Source organism: Fusarium graminearum, chromosome 2 (assembly GCF_000240135.3).
Source record: "Fusarium graminearum PH-1 chromosome 2, whole genome shotgun sequence".
NCBI lineage: Eukaryota > Fungi > Ascomycota > Sordariomycetes > Hypocreales > Nectriaceae > Fusarium > Fusarium graminearum.
This window is the reverse complement of record NC_026475.1, coordinates 6,933,206-6,952,792: the sequence shown is the minus strand read 5'-3', so window position 1 is coordinate 6,952,792 and position 19,587 is coordinate 6,933,206. Positions and strand designations below refer to the sequence as shown.

Genomic DNA, 19,587 nt, shown 5'->3' with positions numbered 1-19,587 from the left:
ACCAAATGCCTCAGCACATTCGACGCGTGGCCGTCATTGGCGCCGGTCCAGCCGGTGCTATTGCCACAGATGCTCTCGTCAAGGAAGAAGCCTTTGATACAATTCGCGTCTTTGACCGCCGAATCGTAGTCGGAGGAACATGGTACGATACCGCTACTCTCTCTCCTATCCGATAGCAGTTCTGAATTTGAGTTTCTAAAGGGTTTACACGCCACATCTGCCACCCAAAGTACCCTCTCTAGATGCACTAGTCTCTGGAGAAGCGGACAAGCGTGTTCCTATTCCAGAATATCTACCAGCTGTGACGCCATTCAATGAAAGAGTCAACAGCCATCAGCAGCGGTACTCGGACACGCCTATTCATGAGAATTTGCACAGCAACATTGCGCCTGAGATTATGGGTTACACTGAAGAACCCCTACCAAACAAATTATCACAGCAGACATTGAAAGAATATGGGCCAGGTGCTCCATTTCGACATCACACCGTTGTTCGTCAGTGGGTTGAAGACCTCTTCATTCGCGGCGACCACGACAAACTGCTCGAACTCAGAACAACAGTAGAACTCGTCGTGAAAGAGGGAGATGAGTGGGTGATAACTCTGCGAAAGGTTGTCAACGGAAGCAATTACTGGTGGAAAGAGAGATTTGATGCCGTGGTTGTTGCCTCTGGCCATTACAACATACCCTGGTTTCCAGTCGTCCAAGGATTCCTCGACTACAACCAAAGATTCCCTGGTAAGATTCTTCACAGTAAACATTTCAGAGGAGGCCAGCACTACAGAGGAAAGGTACGTTGCAATTCCCAGCTATCTGCGGAACTCAATCCAGTCCATACTAACGGTTAGCAGCGCATTATCGTCGTTGGAGCCTCAGTATCCGCTATCGAGGTCATGTACGAGATCCTAGACTTTATAGACGGCCCACTCTACGCTTCTGTACGAGATGAGCCCCTCGAGTACTACGGGTGGGTGCCCTTGGAACACCCAAAGATCTCAGTCAAGCCAGCCATCGATCGTATGGACCCAAGGACCGGGCGCGTCTGGTTCACAGATGGGTCTTATCTTGACGAGATAGACCACATTATCTATGGAACAGGCTACACATTCAGTTTCCCGTTTCTCCCTGCTGTTCAGGAGCGTGTCAAGAAGGCTCATCGTCGATTACCTGGGGTTTACCAGCACACTTGGGATATCGAGGATCCGACATTGACTTTCGTCGGAATGGTGAGGTTTCCCCGATGACACAGCTTGACAACCTGACTAACTTTTTTCAGATCGGAAGTTTCACATTCAAAGCATACGAATGGCAAGCCGTTGCCGTCGCTCGCTTCCTAGCTGGCCGCTCTCAGCCTCTGCCGCTTATCGAGGATCAGCGAGAATGGGAACGCCAACGTGTAGCGGAAAGACGAGGAGGCAAAGCATATTACAGCATTGGCCCCGACTATGAAAGTTTCTTCGAGTGGTTTCGGGAGTTTGCAGGAGAGCCTGTCCGGGGCACTACGGGACGTGTTCTGCCTCCTTTCGAACCCCGTTGGTTGGCTATCTGGGGCAGCATGTTTCTTCCCAAGCTGGACCGTTGGAGATGGAAGAAGAAGGAAGCTGAGTGGAAGCAAGAGTTCAAAGCCAAGCTTTCCAGGATATAATAATGCTTGTGCTGGTGTTGGAACATATGGTTGCCCATGGATGTTGCATTGACTGGGAAAGCGTTGGCTAAGAAAAGACGGGGGAGACAGGACGTTTTGAGCAAGTTTAAGACAAGAGAAGAGGTCTAATATGTAATGAAGCCTTTTACTACACACGATTCGCAATAGACTAGACGTGCCCATTGGAGTTATGAGAAAATGTTGACGGTCATCCAAGATGTGCTATGATCATAGTTGGAAGCTCACATTGAAAAGTTTGTAATGCAACTCGGAACACGTGTGAGCATTCATATCCGGTGGCTCGAATGATGAGACGATGCAAAAGATGCGATAAGTATCTGACATACACAATATGTATTAGATTAGAACCTATACACTATATAACTATAATAACGCCGCTCCATATGTAGAGTTCGTGAAACGCCGAATATTGACACAAGACTCATGAGATTCATCCCAAAACGTTTATCTCCCCAGAAACTATAACCCGCGCCAAAGGCAGGTAGAAAAGAAGTAAACACACCAAGTTTAGCTGTGTAACCCATGAGTGTGGTAATAAGAAGTTCGTAAAGACATTCATCCCCAAGAAGAAGACTTTTATCGCCGTGCAATGCAGCACATAATACCGGTTCGTCCAATGAACCAGAGGAAACCAATGAAGCGGACAATTGACAGAACGCCTGTCGAGTAGAGGAGGAAACGGAAATACATGGGTGTGCGGACGTCTGAGGCTTTCTGTTTGGAATGGGTTAGCATACTGTTGAAATTGCAGACTGGGAGAAGATAACTTACAGAGACACCGAGAGAGCTAAAGTCGTCTGTTGTGACAAAGGTGATGAGAACAATGTTGCAAAGTAACCAAAGAATAACAAGACCGGTTCGGAAAGACTTGTATGAATCTTCGACGTCCTTCGCCTCTGGCTTTTCCTCCATCATTTCACTCATTGGTGCAAGGGCTCGCCAAACGACCTTTTCGAACTTGCTATCAATATCCTCCTGTTCTTGCTCAATTTCTTCCACGACGGCTTCCTTGCCCTTCTCATCCTTGACAATGTTGGCGGAGGGCAGAGCTTCAGCAGCATCGGATCCCTTTGTTCCCCAAGACACATCATGCCAATTGTTGAAGGCATAGACCATCAGGATGTTGATGTAGGTTGACATGAGGACGAGATATTGAGGGAAGGAGTGGAACATGTGCCACGGGTCGAGGTAGAGGAAGGAGGCGATGTAGTTGAGACCATAGATAGTGATCAAGGCGATGATGATCAGACCTGCGACACCAGTATTTCCTCCAAAGAAACTATCGAAGAAGGCCTGCCCGGACGCGAAGGAGATTTGGTCCTCAATAGGCGTTCCAGTAAATGCTCGGTACACGAGATAACCAGTCAAGACCAGAAGATACAGTTGGATCAAGCCGAAGACCATGAAGGAGAGGACGTATGTGTACTGAGCACCTTTTGGTCTGTTTCCGAGAGCCAAGACGAATTGCAAGACGAGGAAGGCGATGTAGATGTATTTGATCAGAACGTTGACAATTGGTGATGCCATATCGCCAAATGGCCAGCCATGGTACCCGGACAGAACCTGTGGTGTTCCGACAAGCTTCATGATAATCGTGGTAGTGAGATAGAAAGCGGCGAGCGAGAACCAACTGAACAGCACGTTCAGTAAGTTATACACGAACTGGATGTGGAGGAAAAAGAGTCGAACAACGTTGTGGCCAGATCCATACATTCGGCCGAAATGCATGAGAGAATAGAGCGACATGGCAAAGGATCCGTTGAGCCATCGGCGTCGCTGGCCAATAAACTCAGAGGCGCCTTCTGGCACATCGGTCTCGCCCTTGGACGCCTTGATGTAGCTCAGATGCCATTTTTGACTGGCCTTTGCGACCAATTCGAAGCAAAGAATTCTGTCCTCGGCAAGGAACATGTTCTTTTTGAAGATATTCATTCCATCAATACCCTTCTTGCCTAGCGTTTTGGAGAGCGTGTGGTCGCCGTGGAAGTACTGCTCCAAGGGTCGTCCCATGATGGCACGGAAGCGGTACGCTGAAAAGGCACCTGGCAGGACACTAACGTAGCCAAAGGCGCTTTCCAAGGGCTTATCAAGCACGTTGGAGATCTTGTACTCAAAATTCTGCACAGCGACAAGTGGATTGAGAAGCATCTTTCCACCCTTGCCCAGCATGACGTGGATCTCACCACAAGCACCGCCGAGGTCACGATCGTTATAGAAACCTTCCCAGAGAGACAGCAGGGCGCGCGGGCCAGGTTTCGTTCCGGCGTCGATGAGGATGGCGACTTCTGGGTTCAAAATGCGACCGAAGGCGTTAAACAACCAGCGATGCGAGTTGATCTTCTTGCTGTTCTTCTGCTTGAGACAGAAAATAAACTGCACGGGAGGGAGATTGCGATGCGGCTTGTCGGGGTCGGGGCGGACAAGCTGTTGATCGGGCGTCACAGAGATTTGACTGGTATACTCGAAAATATGAGCGACAGTTTCCTTGCCGTTAACGTCCTTTTTGAGAACGCCATCCTGATAGACACCAACAGTGGCGAGCACGTCAAAGACATTCTTGTCGACTTTATCGAGACCATCAAATACAAGACACACCACGATTTTCTGCCAGGCTGGACCTCCCTTGTTCCAGAACTTGGATCGCTTCAGGTTCACAATGTCCTGGATGTTCTTCATTGTATAGTGTAGGGTTCGAGCGAGAAGGACCTTGTCTTCGTTGTAATAGGTGATTGCGATGAGGAGCTCGGTGTGACGGTTGTACATTCGCGGGCGGAGGTTGAAACCGTTGCGCAGGGTGAAGTCGTTCGGGTCGCAGGTAGCAGCTGTGTAGCGCATCTTTGTGAATTCCTCCTCCATGCTCCCAGGACCGTTGCGATACCTGGGCTCGATGGCATTCTTGACGGCGCTGGGGACTGGGTAGTCGATACTGAGGACGGAGCCCTGTACAAGCTTGACCTTGCGGGTCTTTGAGCGACCGAGACCGCCACCACCAATCTGTGCTTGCTGCTGGCGCATCATCCAGCTCTCGTCGACGTCGAATTCCTGGTAAGTCGAGTCCGGTCGGCCGTGAGCAAAGTCAGGCGAAACGGACAGTGTCTCTCCATTCGGGCTCCATTCTTGCATCGTAGGTGTACGGTGCATGACGGAAAGGCGCGATTCAGCCAGGCGGGAGGCTTCGACATCATACTCAGGCTCTGGGTACTCGTAACCGGGCGAGCCAGGCAAGCGACCATGGAGGTCAGGAGGATAATGACCGAAGCCGCCGACTCCGTAGGTGCTGTTGTGGCCGTTGAAGCTGCCCTGGTCGTAGCTGGCCTGACCTATACTGCCATGGTAAGAGCTGTGCAGAAGATCTCGGCTCGACTCGTTTTGTTCGGGGACAGGACGTTGTGCGCCCAGCATAGGTGGGGGAGATAATTGATCATAGTCGGGTTCGTATGGGTTGCTCACGGGCGATCGGTTTGAGGCGTTTGCGTCGTCAGATTCGCGAAAGTGGTACTGGAAGAAAAAGAAGGACCGAGTCAGAAACGGTTGTTGCTATTAATTGTTTTGCGACAGCTGAGATGAGCTGAGCTGAGGCTGGCTGCAGCAGCGTTGGGTGCTGTAACAGGTCCCCTATGGTCGCTATTGCAGTTGGAGGCTGAACTGGCTAAAACTTACTGCTTGTCCAGCGGGTAGATCTTGCATCTCGCGTGGCGCATCGTAGTTGGGGCCAGTCGTTTGGCCATTTTCATTGAAGACCATTTTTGTTTTTGAAGTTGCGCTCCTTTCCAACTATCTTGTCTTTGTTGGAACTGCTTCAACTGTTATATCGATCGGTGGCTTGTTATGTATGACATGCGATTTCTCGGTACGCGATAAGATGACTCGGGAGTGCCGGGCAAAAAAGGTGATGCAATGGGAGTGGAATGAGCCGCCAAAAGAAGAGTATTAAACGAGAGACGTAAAGTAAAGATGAAAGCAATATGGCAAGAAACCTCGTTCTTTGACAGAGCCTCTTCTTTATTAATCGTTTTATTTTTGTATGAAACAAAAAGAACAACGTTGCAGCTGTATAGAAAAGAGAAAGAGGGAAAAAAAAGTCAGGCGAAAAACTGGACAGAAGCTTCAAAGGATTGTGGGCTGGTGCGTGCTTGTGATACAGTCCATGGCATTGAATCAGGTACAGTACGGCAAGGTACGGGACAGGTACTTGTTTTTCTCGGTGTCCTATTTTTTACATTTCCATCCCTCCATCCATCCATCCCATCGAAAGCAAGCTGCAAGCAAAAACAAAAGCAAAGACCAGCCAACACAGTGAGAGAGAAAAACTAAAAACTGGGGATAGCATCCTGCTTGGTCAAAGATCACCCATCGCCGCGTAACTAGCGGCTCCATATTATGCCAGCTCAAGGTGGTTTGGTTGGTGTGAGGGTGACGTAGGTATGTAGATTCTTGCTGTCAGACAAACAGAGAAAAAGATGTTGCTATTTTTGGGAAGAGGGACAAGCCTCGTATACACGCAATCCGACCCAAATCATGGGAACATCCTACTGACCTGCACACTGTAGCATTGGGATCCAATATCACGGCGCATTATTTGGCAGTTGGTGGCAGATGGTGGCAGATGACAGTGGTTGACCATGCCATAACATCAGTCAACGGGCCCCGTTACGACGGTTACGTCAACCATTAGTATTAATTTCACAAAGCATGTTACTGTTACGAGTAGAGACATCAAACTTGTGTGGCCCCACGTCCCACCCTGGAATCAGGACCATCGGATCGGATGGGTCAGGCCAGGCCAGGCCAGACAAGGTCAGGTCAGGTCAGGAACAAGCGAAGCAGTACAGTATCAACAGTCCACAGTATCTACAGTACAGCAAACACCCCACGTATGTACACAAAGCATGTCACTTGCATTAAATCTCGTAAAAATAGATCAACAAAAACTCAAACTCAAATCCAGTCTACCACGGACTCGGACTACGCGGACAGATAGAGTAGAGTAGATCAACGTTACCCCAAGATTAGCTCTCTTTTCTTTTCTTTTGTTTCTTTCAGCAATACTGCCCAGAGTGAATCTCAGTCACTTACCAGCCAAGCCAAGCCAGCTATAGCCCTCCCATGTCCCGTTAGTGCACTGACGCCATCACATTTCCTGATTCTTCCCCTGCATGCAATTTTGCATTTGGCATAAACACGAGAAACATGGGAAAACAAGGAAAGCCGCAGAAATAAAACGAAGCCCAATGTAACTTGTTTGCTCTATCGACTAATATCTCTTGCTCTCCCACCATTACACACAAAACTTTAAACCAGTAGAAAAAGAAAGAAAAAAAAAACTCGCAATATGCCATAATGACGCCAGTTCTACCACCTCGGAGCATTAATTTTTTTCTCTATCACAAGGCGCTACCGCTACCGAAACCACTAGCTCAGTGCTAATGGAGGGGCAGCACGATGCCACTGAAGAAAATACGACACTTTTTTCTAGAAGGCGGTTGACTCTCGGCCAGCCCGTTGCAACTCTTGCATCGTCTAGTTCCGTCTCGTGTTTTTTTGCTAACCGCGTTGACGCGGAAATATTTACTTGAGACAGACTGACAATCCCACGGTCCATTACCATCGTCAACCATGACCCATGGAAATGTCAGCTTCACCAAGTTTCACCAGCCATACTAAAAATCTAGGCGCAAATCGCAAAACGGTGCTAGTATGGATGTATTGCTCTTAAAAATTAATTAGCATGGATGATAAATTAACAGTAAGCTGCAAAGGCCACTTTTATGTGCGTTGTTTCTTTACTGCATCTCGCCAGGGCGAACAGACAGTGGATTGGCAGCCATTGAACTCACCTCAGCTGGCGGCCAACCAAGCAAGCTTGGGACGAGTGTGTGCAGTCCGAACGTCAAGTTACACATCCATTGCCAGACAAGCTGGTTTTCCTCTTGCGAGTCTCAAGTAAGAGAAAGTCCATGGTCTCCTTTTTTTTTGTACTACATAAATGCGAGACAAACACCTTGATAGACTCATTAATCTTTGGTGCAGTCATGCCAGTACAGTACCACCATCCTTCAACTCCGAACCATTGACCAACCAAACGAGACACAACCCACCAGGGCAAAATACTCCATTTGTGAAACCCCAGAGAGTGCTACTTTGAGTCACGTACTTTCATAAAGAGAGCCAGACAAATAATTCCAGACAGGAAACCCAGTAGACAAATAACAAACAGCCTATCAGTCATCTTTTTCCTTGCAAGCCTTCTTGAACTCCTTCAAAATCGCCTGGAACCGGTTAGCAAAACGTCACCAAATATACAGAACAACTCACATCAAAATCCTGATCTGCCATACACATAAATGCCTTCGTCTTGTCAAGCTTGAGCTTGCCAACACGAGGACTCTTGATACCGAATGCGATCCTTGCCAGGAATCGCGCGTCATCGCGAACATCCGTCGCTGCGAGCACTTGGTTGATCGCAGACCTGTCAACCTTTTTCGGTGAAGCAGGCGGCAGTGCAACCCGTTGGCCTTGATAGCAGAATGTGCAGTGGCCGCACTTATTGGAGTTGGAAGGAAGATCCATGCCAAAGTGTTGCGCGAGTGATAGACCAAAACACTTGGGGGATGTAACAAAGTTAACAACCTCTGTAAGACGTTCCAGAGCTTGTTTCTCGCGCCTCTTAAGGTCTTCGTAGAGCTCGTCCGTCAGTTTGTCGATTGCGGTGTCGGTCTTGGGTAGCTTGCCCAGGACTTTGTACTTTTGTTCCACGCCACCCACTGTGAGGACAATGGCGCCGTTGTTGTTGAGGTCATTGAGGAGGTTGACCAAATCACTTCGTCGCAATCCCTCTTTGTTGGCTACCTGTGTCAGGTCGATGGAGTGGAACTTTTTTGCTTTCTTTGCGTGTTGAAGAATGGCTTTACTCTCTGGTGTATTGATGACCTTGAGGCGAGGGAAGTAACTCGAGGTTGCTTCGAACTTGTACGAGCTGTACTCTGGCGTCGTGGCGCGAATGAGATTGAACTTCAATTCCAACGCTGCGTAGATCACGCTGAGGGGGCTGATACGGATGTCGAATTTCGTAGACTGGCCGTAGTGGCTGACCTTGAAAGTCTCGCCTTGGCGGAGGTTGACCACGTCGTCGTCGAAAATATCCTTGAGAAGATCGCGTAAAGAGTTCCGTGACGGAAGGTCGCCACGGGCAAAGTTTTCGCGGATCCAAAAGTCTTCGCGGCAGAGGTACAGCATACAGTAGCTCTGTTTGCCATCACGACCAGCGCGGCCGACTTGTTGGCAGTATTCTTCGACGGTGCTGGGGACATCCCAATGAATAATATTCCGGATGTCTGTAGATGTTAGTTGTGTTATATGAGGCGATATGCTGACATACCTGGCTTGTCGATGCCCATGCCAAAGGCGATGGTAGCCACAACCTGGATCATTGTTAGTGTCATTCATCTCGGTGTCGCAGGAAAACTCACAGTCTGGATCTTGGATGTCATGAAATCATCTTGGATCGCCTTCTTTTCCTCTATCTTCATGCCGGCGTGGAAATGAGCGGCAGGAAAGCCCTTCCCGGTGAGATGTTGCGCCAACTCTTCAGCTTGCTGAGTAAAGTCAGCGTCCAGGTAATGATGGAATGCAAAGGGAATTGAGCAACCTTTTGAAGAGTAGCGTAGATCAGAGTTGAGCCAGGGTGTGTTTTTAAAAACTCATACAAAAGACCGTACTTGTCATCTTTCGCTTGGACAGCCTCTGCTTCCAATCGTAGGCTGTGAACAAGTTAGAGGCAGCCCGATCAAACATACGTGGGCACTTACTTGGGACGATACACAGACGTTTTGAAAACTCCATCGTTGGAGATATCGAAAGCTTTACAAATGTCGTCGATTACAGGAGGCGTGGCTGTAGCTGTAAGGCAAATGACACGCTCCGCTTGGATCTCTTTGACGAATCGTGCAACTGTGTTGGGTCAGCTTATGTCGGAGAAGCTAGTCTGAGGATGACAACCTTTGAGGTAATCAGGACGAAATGAATGACCCCACTAGATTCAAGAGTTAGTGAGAATTGGAAGATTGGGGGTCGTAGATGAGTATACCTCTGAGATACAATGTGCCTCATCCACACCAATCAGTCTGACTCCGCCCTTGACATACTTCATCATGCCAACGAATCCTTCATTGTTGAGGCGCTCGGGGGCGCAGTACAAGAGGCGCAGCTTGCCCTCGCGGAGATCTTTGTTGATATTTTGTATTTCCTCCCACGTCTTGGTTGAGTCCATGCATTCTGCTGCGATGCCCTTTCGCTTGAGGGCATCGACTTGATCCTTCATCAGAGCGATCAAGGGTGAAACAACGATGGTGATGCCGGAATCATCGGCATGTCGTTCTTTCGTCACCTTGTCCATCTCTGGAAAGGCGATGGCAGGTATCTGGATGGGTGTGTCAGCTTTAAGACTTTTAACTACGCTTTGAGTAATGGTGCGTACCTGGTAGCAAAGTGACTTTCCGGCTCCAGTGGGAAAGACAACAAGGGCGTTGTCTCCGTTCAGAATTCTGCTGATGGCGGCTTCTTGCTCATGTCGAAAGGATTTGTAGCGGAAGTTGTCTGCTAATATTCTCTGCGCAATCTGGAGTCTTTGAGTCTCACCAAGCTGACCATTGGTTGTGCTGATGGAGCCATGCCGAGCCTTTTTGACGGGAACATTGTCGTTCTCTTTGCCCCTGCTGTGCTTTCCAGGGGTCTTTTCGATCAGATCAGATTCTTCGACACCGTCGAATATGAGGTCATCTTCATCCACATCGTCAAAGAGCGCGTCCCCAGAGTCGAAGTCGTCATCGGGGATACCCATTGTGCTGTCAGCAACCGAGAAGAAAGGACAGTTGAATAGTTTCCTAGTCGATTCAAATACAAATACAAGAGAAGTTGGGGCAAGTATGATACACGAGGCGTATATTGGATGTTCTGCAATGCCGGTTCCAGGCTCCAGGTTCCTTCCGCATTGAGACGCGTTGAGTGTCTCGCTTGACACGCCAGATCACGTGCAGATGAGCTATCGTCGCCAAGAATTGATGGGGCACAGCTACGAACATGATTGGACGAAGCAGAGATATTCTCTCTTTGAACCTTAACAGTTTCATACAGTTCTAGCAGCAATCTCTGTTAGTCCATCATCTTACTCTATCAATCTCCAATTCCTCCTACCCTACAATAACCTCTTTTTTCATGGCACCTCGTCTTTGTCTGAACAGAGTACATTATCAAGTTAAAAAGATGAGATAAATTAAGACCTATACTCGCACTTTTTATGATGCAATGATAGATTATTTTTGATAGGTGTGGTTGAAGTGCATGGAACCACAGAGTGTGATTTTGTACGTGGCCTTTTCATCTTGTTGGCGTTGTAGATGACAGTCTAACTTTAGCACAGAAAAATCCCTGCCAACACACTTTCGCTGTACGGATTTACCTATTGCCGTCACCTTTCACTCAGCTTTCCGTCTGTGAACTTCATGTTGTATCCAGCAGAAGAAGCCTTTGGTGTCAATCTGGTTGATGTCTCAGTCACGCCCGAGTTTATTGCTGACGTGTTTTTCGCGCTCCCAACCGTAGCCGTTCAAGGAGCACAACACGCGCCATCAAGGTTGGACACGTACATACAGCTCTAGTTTGGCTTGTTATGCTAAACTGGCACATTTGCGTTGCTGTCAATGTCTGATCTCGATACTGGATACTTACGGTGGCCCATCTCATACATGGTTGGGCCGCAATGGTTTTGTCTCTTTTCTTATCTCATCTCGCTTTGGCACAGACGCGAAAAGTGACAAATTCCTACGTCATCCTCCGCCAACATGCCAGCCTCTCAGGTGGCGGCAGTGACAGTTGGATAGCTGAGCGTCGATCATATCCACATCCAATGCCATCGCATCGCATCTCGATTCACGATATGATTATGCTCACTTCATCATCACATATTTCTAGCATTAACAAGGCTCCTGTTTTGAACCCACTACATCCATGACGTTTATCATTCCACACCCTCATCCATGCCACCGAATTATAAATACCCAGCCTTAAATTTGCCAAGAAATACTTTAACTATAACCTTCTTTTCTTTACAGGACTGTCAATATAACTCTATTTTCAACACTGATCTGCATAAATCCCCTACTATAAAATGAATATGTCCGGGATCTACGAGAATGAGCGCGGCCAGGGCATGTCCCACTCCACAGGCCCCTCAAAGGTTCCAGAGGGCATTGCAAGACACGCCCCCAAAGGTCTAGAGGAAGCTCTGCCTGATTCTGTATGTTATCATGCCTAGTTAATCGTGTTCAAGTCTGACATTTAAGATCCACCCTACTGGTACCTTTCCTGGCAAGTCTACCAACAAATCGCACGCCAAGGATAGTGGAAATGCGTCCAAGATCCCCCAAAAGCTCCAGGAGAAATTGCCGGAGAGTATTGAGAGAGCGGTTCCAAATGCCATTCACGACACTGGCGATACAAGCGGTGTGCATCGCCAGCAGTAATGGATCCGAGCTGGGTAATCAAGTTGATGTACGAGTAATGAGTGGTGGATGTAATTATTAGGATACAATTTGAGACAGCGTTTCCTTAATGTAGCGTTGAATAAAAAGAAACTCGGTATGCAGAATAAATTGATGAAGGATTGAGACGAGACGTGAAGATGTTGTTACAAAACCCAACTATCCACCACGAAGCCCACCCGCTCAGAGATATAGAAATAGACCCGTTGCGAGGATAACCACACCAGTGACAGCATGAATGATGCTAGCTTTGGTAGCTTTCTCCTCTGTCTCGCCCTGGACGTGTTCTTGGTTCGCAAAACGCCTCACAATGAATGCATCGCCAGCTGCTACCAGCGATCCAAAGATGAAACATATTCCCATACATCTCTTGGTCACCGCCGCAGCCAACGGGCTCACTTGGCAGATGGGCGAGAATTGCCAGAAAGCAAATAGACCAAGCGAGCTGAGCCCACTACCAATGTTGCGCAAGCCAAATGCGTAGATGAGAGACTTCTGGAAGGCTTCAGGATCTGATGAAGTAGTCTTTTCTGTAGAGGCGCTATGAAGACCGAAAAGACGAATTGCGTTGTAAGGAGACACGAAGCTGTAGATGCCAACACTCGTGCCGGTCACTCCGAAGAGGATGGGGAATGCCGAGATGATGGTCGCAGGGGACAAGTCCGGCGTCAGGATATGTGAATCCATGAGGTGTCTGGTGTCGAGTATTTGAAAGGTCTGAGGGTACAATATTGATTCAGATAAATAATACTTGATTGAAGAAGTTGGTCAATCAATTGTGATGAGGCTCAAATCGTGACGCAAAGGTTGGGGTCAAAAAGGTTAGACTAGATGAGCCCTCATATATGCATATCCTGTGTAGATGGCTAACCTGACGTGCGCTAGACTCCGCAAACAACACTCGCTACGGCACCGCTGTTCTCTGTCATCATGTCTCAGTCACGATCCGAATTCCTCGGCTGAAAAGAGTAAGTAACTCGGTTCGAACGTATCATTCGAGCTTAACGCGACGACAGCCTCACTTCCAAGAGCGCGTCAGGGAAATTGAGCAACTTGTTATGAAAGGGAAATATAAAATATATATCTCGATTAGTGGAAGGATCATCATAAGAGACTACTTGAGAGATTTTAGGTGTTGTTATCCATGTGGTTTTGGATTCTGCTTTGCAACGGTATCGCTCTGAACAGGTCGTGACGCGATGAAGCCACGCTATCCCAAACTTCCGATCTTCTTGTTACGTAGGCGACCCGTCAGCGGCCTATTCATGATATGATTATAATGGGGCTTAATGGTGTAGAAGATTCTTTATATGGACGGGTGGTATTCGTAATTGCCAGCAATTGGACTGACAATGAAGACTGATTGATGAGATGTTACATTGCCAGATTGCACCTGATATCAGGATCCTTACCTAGCCAGTGGATCTTGACGAGACTTGCAGAGTAGTCTAGGATGATGATCAGCTCTTGAATGCCGCGCCAAACTGTATTCAGTCTAGTAGTACTCTGCGCATTGTCGCCGAGGATCCGGTAGACATTTTATTGCCTGTGCAGCAACTGATATTTGGCCATTTGTGATCGTGGAGAGAGCCCGGGTTGGTAGACAAACGTATATGTGTCGTGGAAGTATTGATCCACGACCCTTCTTTTGTGTAACAGCCATGCCCAGATTTGTACAGCCTGATGAAATGTTGATGGACATGAGCTGAGACATGATGACGTCGAAGTACGCCAGTAGTTCGACTTTAGTTTGTGTTATTCTTATATCCATGAGAAAATTGCTGTTCTTTCATCTCCATTAAACCCATTTTGACTGCGACTTTAGACAAAATGGCAATTGATACGAAGAACCCCTATGCTTTCCTCTTGCAACCAGAGCAATATGCTCCAGCCCCTGTGCCTTCATTGGCAGAGTGGAAGCAGCTTTGGCATGTCTGGGAACTCGTTACCACCAAGATGATACGCCCAGAGGCATTGATGGAACAGCCTATTCCTCTAAGGAACCCCTTATTGTTCTACCTCGGTCACATACCAACATTGTGAGATCCCTTGTTCATTGTCCAGTCCTTGCGTTAACAGCGCAATCTAGCGAAGATATCCATTTGACAAGAGCCACTGATGATGAACCCACTCAGCCAGCTTACTATCACCGGATCTTTGAGCGCGGTATAGATCCCGATGTTGATGACCCATCCAAGTGCCACGACCATAGCGAGCTCCCAGATGTGTTCCCAAATTTGGAAGATATTTTACACTATCGCGAGCGCGTGAAGCAGCGAATTGCATCTCTCTATGAAAACGGGGAAGCGTACTCAGATCGGTGTATCGGACGCGCTCTTTGGATAGGATTTGAACACGAAGGTAGACATCACCAGGCCTGCTCTTAACGCCTCCAAACTAAATATCACAGGTCTTCACGCTGAGACATTCCTCTTCATGACAATCCAGAGTCATAACATTCTGCCCCCTCCTGATTTGCCCAGGCCTGATTTCGCAAAGCTCGCAAAGGGGGCTGCTTCGCGACGTATCCAGAATCCATGGTTCAAAATCCCCACACAAGAATTCACCATAGGCTATCACGACCCTGAAAGCGATGAGGGACCGGATCGTTTCTTTGCATGGGACAATGAACGTGAGCCATACAAGGTCCGAGTTCCTCAACTCGAATCACAAGGTCGACCGGTGAGCAACGGCGAGTACGCAAAGCATCTGCTCAACGTTAAGCAGTCTCAAATCCCGGCAACGTGGCACAAGATACGAACTGCTGGAGAGGACGAAGACTTCACCACGTTCATCGCCCGTCACAGCGTTAAAACCGTTTGGGGCCCCATTCCTTTGGCACAAGCACTCGATTGGCCCGTGATGGCCTCTTTTGACGAGGTCAAGCGATATGCTCACTGGGCTGGAGCTCGCTTACCGACACTTCATGAATTGCGCAGTATCCATGAATATGTCGAGCGTGGACGGAAGGCACCAGAGAGTCAAGTCAATCATCAATTTCACACAGACCCTCGTGCCATCTTTGTTGACTTGACGGAAACAAATTCTGGATTTCGGAATTTTAATCCTACAGGCATCACACATAAGGACTATCTCTGCGGATTGGGCGACACCGGAGGAGCAGCTGAGTGGACAGGATCGTTGTTTGAACCGCAGCCTGGATTTAAGCCAATGGATATTTATCCGGGATATAGTGGTGAGTCTCGTACATAAGATTCTACCAGATGGGTGTTTCTGATAATATTATGCTTTAGCCGACTTTATGGACGAAAAGCATATGGCAGTGGTTGGAGGAAGCTGGGCGTTGCACCCACGCCTTGCTGGTAGAAAGAGCTTGTGAGTTTTATCCTTTTACGCTGTGGATTGCTAGAAAGTAACTTTTCCAGTTTGAACTGGTGGCAGACAAAATATGTCTGGTCATGGGTCACGTTCCGCCTTGTACGAGACGTTGAGTAAGATTATACACCGCTGGATGACTTGGCTGGTATTGTGAGGCAATTCTATCGTGTTCTTGACTGCCCTGCCGAGATTCATTGCCGACCATGGCGAAATATGCGGTGGATTTGTGGATGTTTTGCTAGTCCCGTGTGACATCATGCGATTTGCAATTGAGTTTAAATCGAGAATTAGATCGTATGGATTTTCGGATATACAACTTGTCAAATTGATTCAAGCTTCCTATTGCTCCATCACCATGTTTTAGTGGCACCTTGCAGTCCGCTCGATCCGAGAGACTGGGTGATGATGTGACAGCTGTATATTTGCATCACGAAAATCAAGCCACTTACGCGATATAGTTTTCTTCTATTTTATATAAAAATTGCCAAAGGCCTCTTGTTATAATAGTACATCAGAAATTAAATCATATAATAATTAATCACTCTAATATCGCAAAACTTCATCATGTCGCTACCCCGATATCAGACAAATACTCCCCTGCATCCTACCTTCAAGGATGACATGCTCAATACTCATCTTGTCTACGACTACGACGCCACAGACGCAGAGGGAAACCCTGAAAAATGGCGCTATGAAATTTGGTTCTTCTCCAACGACCGCGTCGTCTACGCCATTCATGGTGGTCCCATGGCTGGTCGCATCAACTATCAGACCGTCGCCTACCAGTGCGTCCGACCAGGAGAGCTATGGCAGGTCAACTGGCTAGAAGAGACTGGAACCATTGTCTCCCTAGTCTACGATATCACCAACAAAACCATAAGCGGAATGTTGGGCTTCTCTAAGGGCCATTGGGAACATGCAGAGGATGCGCATGGTGATAAGCGAAACCCCCAGGACTTCAACAGGTGGAAGGAACTTGCTTCAATTGGAAAGCAGACGGAGAGGTTTATCTTGACGGAGCAGGCCAAGATTATCGAGGTTTTCAAGGGGCAGGGTGATTTGAAGCCCATCAAAGAGTCGGACCCGACATTCTGATCTCCCCTGCTCGGAAGTTGGAATCACTTTCTAGATGAATTAGAGGAGTAGATGAAGGCGTATACTTAGACGGCGGATAGAATAGACGCTGTATTATTTACTAGCTTTGGCAAACCTATATCAACATTGTGCTGGTGAAAGCCGACTGTGAAGGCGTTTGGAGTGATACTCGCAATAGGTCACGTACTACTGTATCCTGCTTCTCAAGCTGTAGTGTGCTATGATCTCCGACGCTTCCAGCGCCATAAGGCATGTCTAGACCTGGGGTATTGCACCCCAGTCCCTCGCTTGGCTGCATCTGTACTCTGTGTCCGTACTCAGACTTCAGCTCAAATATGGGGAGAACCTTGTGTTGTTCTTGGCGTAACGGCCTCGGGTCATCTTTGCCGACAAGAAAGAGTGAGAGCATGAAATTCTGACAGTAGCTTGTTATAAGATATTTATTCTAATTTCCTTAGTTACATTATGTTTATCAGAGGCCTAGTTGGTTCTGATGTCGTTTTTTCATATTGGGTATCAAGAGATGGTTTTGACGACACCACGCTGCGATGGCAGATAAAGATCACTTTTAGTTATTCTTAAGTCCTTTGTGCTCGCGGAGCTGGAAAGGTCTTCGTAAATATGCTCTCTCTTTCTCCCGTTCAACGAACCCAACGTCAGTAACAGTGTTTGCTCCAAATTTCGGTTCTCTTCATTTAATGAGAATACGAAGCAGGCCCTAATCAATGCAAAACACGCCATACAATTTACAGCATATACTGAATGTATTTGACAGCTTAGAAATGTACGTTTGACTACCCTACAATGAGAAGTCCTGACGTAGAAGCTGCCAATTTGGGTGGCCATGAAGCTGCAAAGTCACCATTTCCTCATCCCTGTACAAAAGAAACCGTGATTTGAACTTGGCCTCGCTGCATACCCTGGGCAGAACAAATTGCGTTACTTAGCATCACCTACCAATCATGGGATTTTGGGGGCAAAGAAGCTCATTTGTGCGTCTTGTCTTTCCCTTTTGTGATTTTGTGGTGGAAAGGACAAGTTGATAGGCGCCAAGGTCTCACTCTGGAGTTGATCAGCCACGCCGCATGCCTCTGCAGCCAAGAGCTGCATAACTTCACACCATTTTACACTTGATCTTCTTGAATAGCCCTACCTAAGGAAGCTCTCGCTGTGATCAACACGGCAAGACCGGCATCACAAGCTTGGCCTTGGATTAAGCTTATGCCCAGATGTTGCTACATGATGCGACCCCATGAGTAGTATCATCGCTTTGATATGTATCTCGAATGTTTTGACTGCGGTGCTTGTGTCGCAAAGAGATTCAGGAGTGTCGAATGGTAGAGATGAGATTTAATTTTGAAAAGATGAATCTGGAAGGGAGTAGCAAGGGTCGAAAGAAAATCGGTTTGCAGCCTGGCAGGCATCAGAGATCACCTGTCGGACGAACATGAGAGGAGTATCAAGCTGACAGAATCGCACCATCGCGTGATCCAAAATGTCAACGACAAGAAAATCTCTTCCAAAAAGAGGTCAACGAAACAAACCACATGAAAATGATCAAAGTTCCCACTTCTGGAATCGGCCAAGCAGGCCAAGAGAGACAGACTCTACGGGATATCGGCCCAGACTCTGGGCAGACATGGACAGCCGCAGCGTTGGGCCACCAAAACAACTTAACCCTAACCCACAACTAACATGGCATGTCAAATCAATTTCGGAACATATTGGCCGAAGACAGTCATGTATGCACTCTGGACAAGATATTGGCGCAAGAGACGGAATGCCTTTCCATACCGCCGGCCACTGACTCGTTTTAGGGCCATCAAGACCGTGTCAAAGGCGCCACTGCCGTAACTTGTAAAGTGAAAACGCATTATCTCCTCAGCCGCAGGATTGGTAGCCACATTGAGCTCGAGACATCTGAACACTCTCCTGAAGGATGGTCTGACAGGGGTCGGAGATTGGTTCACGAGGTCCCTTGGTGCAACTTGATCGTAGAACTCAATCTTGGCAAGCGGAGAGGGCCCATGGTCTGCACTGTTGATTCCATTGCTGTACCCCAGATGGGGAAGAGAGGGTCGCAGGAGAAGAGGAGCCCAATCCCGTCTTTTCCGCAACTTTCTTTCTTAATTTGAATTCTTACCAGGGCTTTTTGGCGTTTGGGGGCCCGGAGCAATCGGGCAATGATCCGTAACCGAAGACGCTATTCGTGGAGAATTGGGTCTGGGGATGCGGGGGAGTAAGCATGTTTTAAACTTGACGAGGATTGCATAAAGTGACCCAGTACGTACCTTGGATTGGGATGGGAGAGAGCGACGAGACTGAGGTTTCGATGGAGATATTTGAGAGTATGTCAAGTGTTAGTATTGTTTGAAGTCATCGCCATCGTCAATATGCTCTTTGATGTAAAGTACACTGCTGTTGAATCCCATCCACCGCTGTCCTAACATTCGGGACCCTTTCTGTCCAGACGAACAAGCCAGGATTTCAGCCAATCGTATATCGGTAACGCGGGCCGAAAAGCTTACTAGCTCCAAGCAAAACAATCCCTCACGGTCTTACCTCGTTCTGACTAGCAAAGCAACGAGGTAGCAGCACATCTCGCGGCCGCGACTAACGAGCGCCATCGCCAGCACCGTATAGAGGAATAAATTGATTGATCAGCTGGTGGCGGCGTAGTGAGTCGACATAACTTTAGACACAAGATATGAGAGCAGATGAATGGCATCGCGGACCAAGAAGCCGAAGAAAAGTCACTGTCATGACTGTTCTGGCAGACCAAGTTAAGCGCTGCTGGCCACTTGGCGCACATGGCTGATGCTTGTGGCCATTTCAGAACCAATCAATCAAGACAGCACTTTGTGCTTTCCGCTCTGTCGGGCTGGGACCGAATTCTGGATTCCCATGCCAGGCAACCCCAGAGTGCACCAGACTCTACGACTCTGTCAAG

The 19,587-nt window shown here is 47.9% G+C and overlaps 9 protein-coding genes across 9 annotated transcripts; 5 read left to right on the top strand and 4 right to left on the bottom strand.

Annotated features, from left to right (window-relative positions):
• Positions 1-5: 5 nt before the first annotated feature.
• Positions 6-1,644, top strand: FGSG_03417 (uncharacterized protein; the record flags this gene model as incomplete). Its single annotated transcript, XM_011324002.1, has 4 exons — positions 6-142; positions 202-790; positions 851-1,225; positions 1,276-1,644. 4 exons carry the CDS (start codon positions 6-8, stop codon positions 1,642-1,644), a joined length of 1,470 nt encoding a protein of 489 aa, XP_011322304.1.
• Positions 1,645-1,992: 348 nt separating this feature from the next.
• FGSG_03418 (chitin synthase 1) lies at positions 1,993-5,696 on the bottom strand. Its single transcript, XM_011324001.1, has 3 exons — positions 5,326-5,696; positions 2,437-5,163; positions 1,993-2,379 (listed from the first exon to the last, which is right to left on the bottom strand). The coding sequence occupies exons 1-3, from the start codon at positions 5,350-5,352 to the stop codon at positions 2,242-2,244; spliced, it is 2,892 nt and encodes a 963-aa protein (XP_011322303.1). The 5' UTR covers positions 5,353-5,696; the 3' UTR covers positions 1,993-2,241.
• A 349-nt stretch (positions 5,697-6,045) lies between these two features.
• FGSG_12437 (uncharacterized protein) lies at positions 6,046-6,646 on the top strand (the record flags this gene model as incomplete). Its single annotated transcript, XM_011324000.1, has 4 exons — positions 6,046-6,083; positions 6,118-6,323; positions 6,377-6,539; positions 6,586-6,646. The coding sequence occupies 4 exons, from the start codon at positions 6,046-6,048 to the stop codon at positions 6,644-6,646; spliced, it is 468 nt and encodes a 155-aa protein (XP_011322302.1).
• A 1,240-nt stretch (positions 6,647-7,886) lies between these two features.
• On the bottom strand, positions 7,887-10,504 carry FGSG_03419 (uncharacterized protein; the record flags this gene model as incomplete). Its single annotated transcript, XM_011323999.1, has 8 exons — positions 7,887-7,934; positions 7,981-8,999; positions 9,044-9,086; positions 9,135-9,256; positions 9,372-9,425; positions 9,532-9,615; positions 9,763-10,084; positions 10,142-10,504. The coding sequence occupies 8 exons, from the start codon at positions 10,502-10,504 to the stop codon at positions 7,887-7,889; spliced, it is 2,055 nt and encodes a 684-aa protein (XP_011322301.1).
• Positions 10,505-11,830: 1,326 nt separating this feature from the next.
• Positions 11,831-12,185, top strand: FGSG_12436 (uncharacterized protein; the record flags this gene model as incomplete). The annotated part of the gene is made up of 2 exons (XM_011323998.1): positions 11,831-11,959; positions 12,006-12,185. The coding sequence occupies 2 exons, from the start codon at positions 11,831-11,833 to the stop codon at positions 12,183-12,185; spliced, it is 309 nt and encodes a 102-aa protein (XP_011322300.1).
• Positions 12,186-12,386: 201 nt separating this feature from the next.
• Positions 12,387-12,890, bottom strand: FGSG_03420 (uncharacterized protein; the record flags this gene model as incomplete). Its single annotated transcript, XM_011323997.1, has 1 exon — positions 12,387-12,890. The coding sequence occupies one exon, from the start codon at positions 12,888-12,890 to the stop codon at positions 12,387-12,389; it is 504 nt and encodes a 167-aa protein (XP_011322299.1).
• A 1,143-nt stretch (positions 12,891-14,033) lies between these two features.
• Positions 14,034-15,659, top strand: FGSG_03421 (uncharacterized protein; the record flags this gene model as incomplete). The annotated part of the gene is made up of 5 exons (XM_011323996.1): positions 14,034-14,242; positions 14,293-14,564; positions 14,614-15,399; positions 15,458-15,539; positions 15,590-15,659. The coding sequence occupies 5 exons, from the start codon at positions 14,034-14,036 to the stop codon at positions 15,657-15,659; spliced, it is 1,419 nt and encodes a 472-aa protein (XP_011322298.1).
• Positions 15,660-16,077: 418 nt separating this feature from the next.
• FGSG_03422 (uncharacterized protein) lies at positions 16,078-16,713 on the top strand. Its single transcript, XM_011323995.1, has one exon. The coding sequence runs from the start codon at positions 16,107-16,109 to the stop codon at positions 16,635-16,637; it is 531 nt and encodes a 176-aa protein (XP_011322297.1). The 5' UTR covers positions 16,078-16,106; the 3' UTR covers positions 16,638-16,713.
• A 1,627-nt stretch (positions 16,714-18,340) lies between these two features.
• On the bottom strand, positions 18,341-18,884 carry FGSG_03423 (uncharacterized protein; the record flags this gene model as incomplete). Its single annotated transcript, XM_011323994.1, has 2 exons — positions 18,341-18,674; positions 18,781-18,884. The coding sequence occupies 2 exons, from the start codon at positions 18,882-18,884 to the stop codon at positions 18,341-18,343; spliced, it is 438 nt and encodes a 145-aa protein (XP_011322296.1).
• Between the last annotated feature and the right edge of the window lie 703 nt (positions 18,885-19,587).

What these genes read in the sequence shown, in the direction of transcription:
- FGSG_03418 (XM_011324001.1), bottom strand. Translation starts at nt 5,352, where the DNA reads ATGCAAGATCTACCCGCTGGACAAGCA. An exon ending in ATCTACCCGCTGGACAAGCA is followed by an intron (nt 5,164 to 5,325) that starts GTAAGTTTTAGC and finishes TTTTTCTTCCAG; the next exon opens with TACCACTTTCGCGAATCTGA. An exon ending in TTAGCTCTCTCGGTGTCTCT is followed by an intron (nt 2,380 to 2,436) that starts GTAAGTTATCTT and finishes CATTCCAAACAG; the next exon opens with AAAGCCTCAGACGTCCGCAC.
- FGSG_03422 (XM_011323995.1), top strand. Translation starts at nt 16,107, where the DNA reads ATGTCGCTACCCCGATATCAGACAAATACTCCCCTGCATCCTACCTTC.